At 31.6% G+C, this 5,492-nt stretch overlaps 1 protein-coding gene across 2 annotated transcripts; it reads left to right on the forward strand.

Annotated features, from left to right (window-relative positions):
- The first annotated feature begins 1,247 nt into the window (after nt 1-1,247).
- Nucleotides 1,248-3,693, forward strand: LOC145025407 (ABSCISIC ACID-INSENSITIVE 5-like protein 5). 2 transcript variants are annotated; one of them, XM_078976777.1, is made up of 5 exons: nt 1,248-1,430; nt 1,810-2,855; nt 2,974-3,042; nt 3,187-3,216; nt 3,365-3,693. In XM_078976777.1, exons 2-5 carry the CDS (start codon nt 1,866-1,868, stop codon nt 3,437-3,439), a joined length of 1,164 nt encoding a protein of 387 aa, XP_078832903.1. In that variant the 5' UTR covers nt 1,248-1,430; nt 1,810-1,865; the 3' UTR covers nt 3,440-3,693. The 2 variants fall into 2 exon arrangements, with proteins under 2 accessions (XP_078832903.1, XP_078832900.1); XM_078976774.1 differs by having other exon boundaries at nt 1,250-1,430; nt 3,362-3,693.
- The last annotated feature ends 1,799 nt before the right edge of the window (nt 3,694-5,492 follow it).

A 5,492-nucleotide genomic window follows, 5' to 3' on the forward strand; every position in this document is an offset into this window, starting at 1 on the left:
CAAACATAATAACTGACCCGAAGCAACATAAAGTTTCGGTTATTCGGTTAAAAGCTTATTCATTTTGGCCAACCAAATAAGGAAAACCTTACTTGGTTCAGATTCAGTTATTTTTCTTTTTATCAGGATTAACAGGATAATCCGAATATGATATTAAAATATTACAACTAAAAAATTTATATCTATATTTTAAGACTAAAAACCACCATTAGTTAAATAATTCAAAAAAAGTTCAACTATGTTTAATTAGTTATTTATTTTTTAACTAGTTTATAACCCGTGGGAGTCACGGTTACAAAATAAATTAAATTTTCATAGTAAAAATTCATAAATTATTTATCAATTATTTTAAATAAATCATTAATTACGAGATATAGCAAATTTTTAAAGTTATTATAACTTCAAATTTAACATATAATTAGAAAAAATAAATTTGAATTTTAAAGTGTTGCATAATGTATCTCTTTGACATGTGAAATGATATTAATGATGAGTTGTATTAGAGTGACACATGTCAAATGGAGATTAAAACTATTCATTTTTATTAGAATAGATAGATTTTTAACTATCACTTTTAGTTATCTAATAAAAGTTTTATACAAGATAAAGTTATCTGGAATGTAAATTGTGATTTGTCATATTTTTTATTTTATAACTATTAAATGATTTATGTTTTATTTGGCAAGCAACATGGGATATCTAGATTGTTTTATCGACCTTTCTCACATTTTAAAAGCATGAAGCTTGAAGTAGACTTAATTTTTTAGATTATTTGAAAATGTTGATTTTGAATGGACTTAAGATGATTTTGAACCAAATTATCCGATATAAGAATTACCCAAATTACCCGAAACCCAGTATCCGAATTGCCTAAACCCTAACAACCCAAAAACCGAATACCCAAACCTTAGATGGTTCAGTCTCAGTTGGTTTATGCATACCCCAAAAAATTGATTTACTCGAACCCAAAAACCGATTATGATGTAGTACTTCAAAGTTGGAATTTCATTAAAACTTACATATTTTAAACCTATAATACTCAATAAATAAATAACAATGAATAAACATATTATAACGATTATTCACTAGTAAAATATTATATATTTTCTTCATGATAAAGATGGCTTTAGTTTTTTAAGACTATCAAGATTAAGTATGGAGAATTGGAGATGAACCATAAAGATATATTAAAGAAGGTAAAGATAATCTCCCATCCCTTCTATAATTAGAAAGTAAAACACACGGGGCACTTGTCGGCTCCATTAACCCGCACCAAGATTCTTTATTAGGCACAAAAAAGTTCACTGAATCACGGACCCTTCAACTGACCACTCCTAATCAGGCACACACACACACACACACAATCCCTCCCTCACTCCCAAACGTTTTCTGTTTCATAATTCATACTGTTCATTCGACAACCAATTCAGGTAATTTTTACATTTCCTTCCTCTTTCATTTATTCTTCCACTGTTTCTGGACATGATTTTAACAATTTCCTTTTCTGATTACTCCAAGTTCAATGGACTTGGTTGTTTTCTTTCGTTTTCTCACGTTATCTTATCGAATTCCCAGTTCTTCAAGTCATTTCACTTTCGGAATCGGGTGAAATCATGTCTTTTTTTATTTGGGTAGATTTGATGTTGAAATTGTGATCCAGAATTAGGGTTTTTGTAACCATACCGATCGTCAAAAGTTTTTTAGAATATAGTGGAAGTAAATTGCAATTTTGCTAGTATGATTTGTTGTTGGTGAGAAAGTCAATTTGATTTACAGGATGTTTAATTTGACTTATCTTTGTTGAAACAGTAAGCTTTAATTAGCTTTCATACCGATTCCAATTCCAGAGTTTTTACGAGAGAATTATGAACTTCAAAAACTTGGGTAACCAGACGGCGGAGGTGGGGAACGGAAGACCACCAGGAGGGTTCCATTTAGCAAGACAAGGCTCGATATATTCGTTAACTTTCGATGAGCTACAAAACACCATGGGAGGTAGCATAGGAAAGGATTTCGGGTCTCTGAACATGGATGAATTACTAAAAAGCATTTGGAACGCCGAGGAAGTTCAAACAACCGGAACAAACACCGGCGTACCAGAACCCGCCGGTGATGGCGGAGCAAATATACAGCGCCAAGGATCATTAACTCTACCACGAACGTTAAGCCAAAAAACAGTCGATGAAGTCTGGAAAGACATCTCCAAAGAATTCACCGGATTTGGCCAACCAAATTTACCTCAAAGGCAACAGACTTTGGGCGAGATGACTCTCGAGGAGTTTTTAGTCAAAGCCGGAGTCGTAAGAGAAGAACCTCCTCAGCTACCTTCTAAACAAAACGATAATGGTTTGTTTCCTAATTTAACAAATCCCCAAAACAATTCCGGTTTCGGTGCTACCGGATTCCAACAAGCTCCAGCTCGGAATAACAACCAGATTGCATTCCAGCCAGCTAATTTACCATTGAATGTCAATGGAGTCAGATCAAACCCGCAACAACAACAAATTTTCCCGAAGCAACCCAAGCTTTCATATGGAGCTCCCATGGCAGCGATTCCACCCAGCAAGCAGATAGGTAGGAATGGAATCGTGGGTCTTTCCGATCCGGCGATGAACGGTAATCTTGTTTCAAACGGAATGATGGGGGCAATGGTCGCTGTAGGATCTCCGGCAGTTTCATCAGATGGAATTGGGAAAACAAATGGAGATACATCATCGGTGTCACCTGTTCCTTATGAATTTAGTGGAGCTATGAGGGGGAGGAAAAGTGGTGCAGTGGAGAAGGTCGTAGAAAGGAGACAGAGACGAATGATCAAGAACAGAGAGTCGGCTGCTAGATCACGTGCTCGTAAACAGGTTAGTGTCTTTTTTTCTTTTCTTTTTTTTTTTAAATATATTTTTGGGCATTTGTGTTATTTGGGTAATTTTAGTGACGTTTCTTTCTTTCTTTCTTTTCGGGTATTTAAATTTCTAGGCATACACCATGGAACTGGAAGCAGAGGTTTCAAAACTGAAAGAGCAGAATCAAGAATTGAAACGGAAGGTAAATATAATTTTATCTGAAAGATAAAGTTACAAAACAGAAATTATTTAAAAATCTTTAATCTTAAAAAATCAGGCTTTTTGTGGAATGGAGGTATCATATATATCGAGATCTTTGATTTGACATACGTTACATTTTTTGCAGGCTGAGATGATGGAAATGCAACAGAATCAGGTATTACAAATTAAATTTGTAAAATGATAGACATATTTGGGAAAATGGAAGGGGGGAAAAAAACAAATTAAAGAAAATTTGTTAATAGTTAAGAATTTATTTCCATGAGTTTTTGTGTTAAGTTTTTGTTTTTGTATGATAATAGCAGGTTATGGAGATGATGAACACGCAGCCTGGAGCAAAACGACGCTATATGAGAAGGACACAGTCGGGTCCATGGTAAAGGTGTGAAAAGTCTGATTTAACCCTAGTTGACCAAGGTTTGTTGGCGTTCGACAGGGGCAAGGAGGGAAGTCTTTTTTTTATTTGTACATATTTGGTAGAAACGGGGTTTAGCGTTTAGAATTAAGAGAGTGAGTCATATATTTGTGTAAGATCGATATCAAGCTTTTTTAAAATCCATTGTCACATGAATCAGGATAAAAAGAAATACAAGGTTAGGTTTACATATTTCTATAGGCAAAAATCTGTTTGTCATGCATGTTGTGTTTTCTCTATGGTATTTGGTATTTGATTGCAAACTAACCGTTATTGTGACAATATCAAAAGATTGTGCACAGTTTTATATATAAACTAGATTATTACATGACCGGGAACATAAATTAAATACATATCGTATTAATAGATGGTTTTGTCTTAGGTTAAATTTTACTAAAAGAATGTTATTTAGATTCATTTTTAGAGTTTTTGAACCAAACTTATTATATAAAAATATTTAATATTTATATTAGAGTAATTTGGTTTTTTTAATACAGTGATTTTTAACATAAATGATCTATGTAGTCATTGTTTTATCACAACATATGCGACTTTTTGATTAAAACATGTTGTGTAGTAGTTTTGTGAATTGATTTTGTCCGGTGTACCAACCTCTATGGATGCTCATATGGTTCTTTTCATATTGGTTCTGTAAAACCAAAAGCAACAATAAATTGTTACATGTACCATTAACATTAAATTTTGCAAAGAAACTTGATAAACATTACAAATAAAGTGAACATCAAATTCAGACATTGTAATTTGGTCGATCTCAAAGTATTTTTTCCATATAAAAATTAAAATATGATTTTTTCAGGCTACACCCAATAAAATCTACATATCTTCCTATCAAAAAAAAAAAAAAAAAAAAAACATGTTATGTAAAAAAAATATAATATTAGTTTCATAATTTGCTAAAGGTTAATATTAATAAATAATAATTAACTTTCACAAATCTTACATTTTTGTCACTACATCCAACTAACAAATGAAATTCAGTTTAGATGATTGATTCAAGAAGTGTCTTCATAACTTCTTATAGCTGAATTTTGAGAAATGTTAAAACCTACTGAAATAGAGGGAATGGTCTTTGAGGCTACTGTTGGTTTCTACAAGGCAATACAAATTCAAAATCGTTAGCACATATCTTTCCTACCTGCTTTAATTATCAAATATAGATCAAACTTGTCAAAATCAAATTACTAAAAAAAAAAGATATGTAACCTAACAATCAAACAACATATTTTTCATTGAAATAAATATCATAAATCTATAATTTACAATTTATACATTATTCTTAAATTATATATTACCTTTTCATCTTTAATTGTCACTAACATCTCTTCCTGCCTCATTATTGTGACACACATCTCTATCGAAAATAAAAGAAATAACTATAGAGAAGAATGTTGATAGAGTGATAATTCATTGAGAACGCAATAAAATTCTTCATAAAGCCGTTAGGATTCTTCTATAGACCGCTAGATTGTCTATATAGTGACAACCAGTGTAACATCAATGAGAACCAATATTTTAAAAACCGCTTTGAACAGGCCGGTCGAACCGGTTGGACCGGGAACTGGGAGAGAGAGCGGTTCAACTACCACTGATTTTACATTAATTTCTGAACCGGATTGAACTAGCCGGTTTTTAGAAAAACCTGGTTAAACCGGTCAAAATAAACCGGTTGAACCAGTTAAACCTAATAAAAGCACATGAAAAAAACTCATTTACATAACAAACTTTGGTGATTTTTTTTCAAAATTATTTAATTTTCTCTAAATAAAAACATATGGTAAATTTTATAAACTTTTTTGATGTGTTTGTATTAATTTAAAACTATATTTTGTTTTGTATTATACTTTATTTTCTTTTTGACGTATATGGATTGATATAAAACACTAAAACTTATGTTTATGTGTTATTTTAATGTATTTGGATTCATCTACAACTTATTTGTATATGTATTTTTAATGTTTGAACTTGTAAAATCAAATTCATAATTTATATATGTATGT

The sequence above is a fragment of the Lactuca saligna genome, chromosome 1, assembly GCF_052625555.1.
Source record: "Lactuca saligna cultivar CGN05327 chromosome 1, ASM5262555v1, whole genome shotgun sequence".
NCBI lineage: Eukaryota > Viridiplantae > Streptophyta > Magnoliopsida > Asterales > Asteraceae > Lactuca > Lactuca saligna.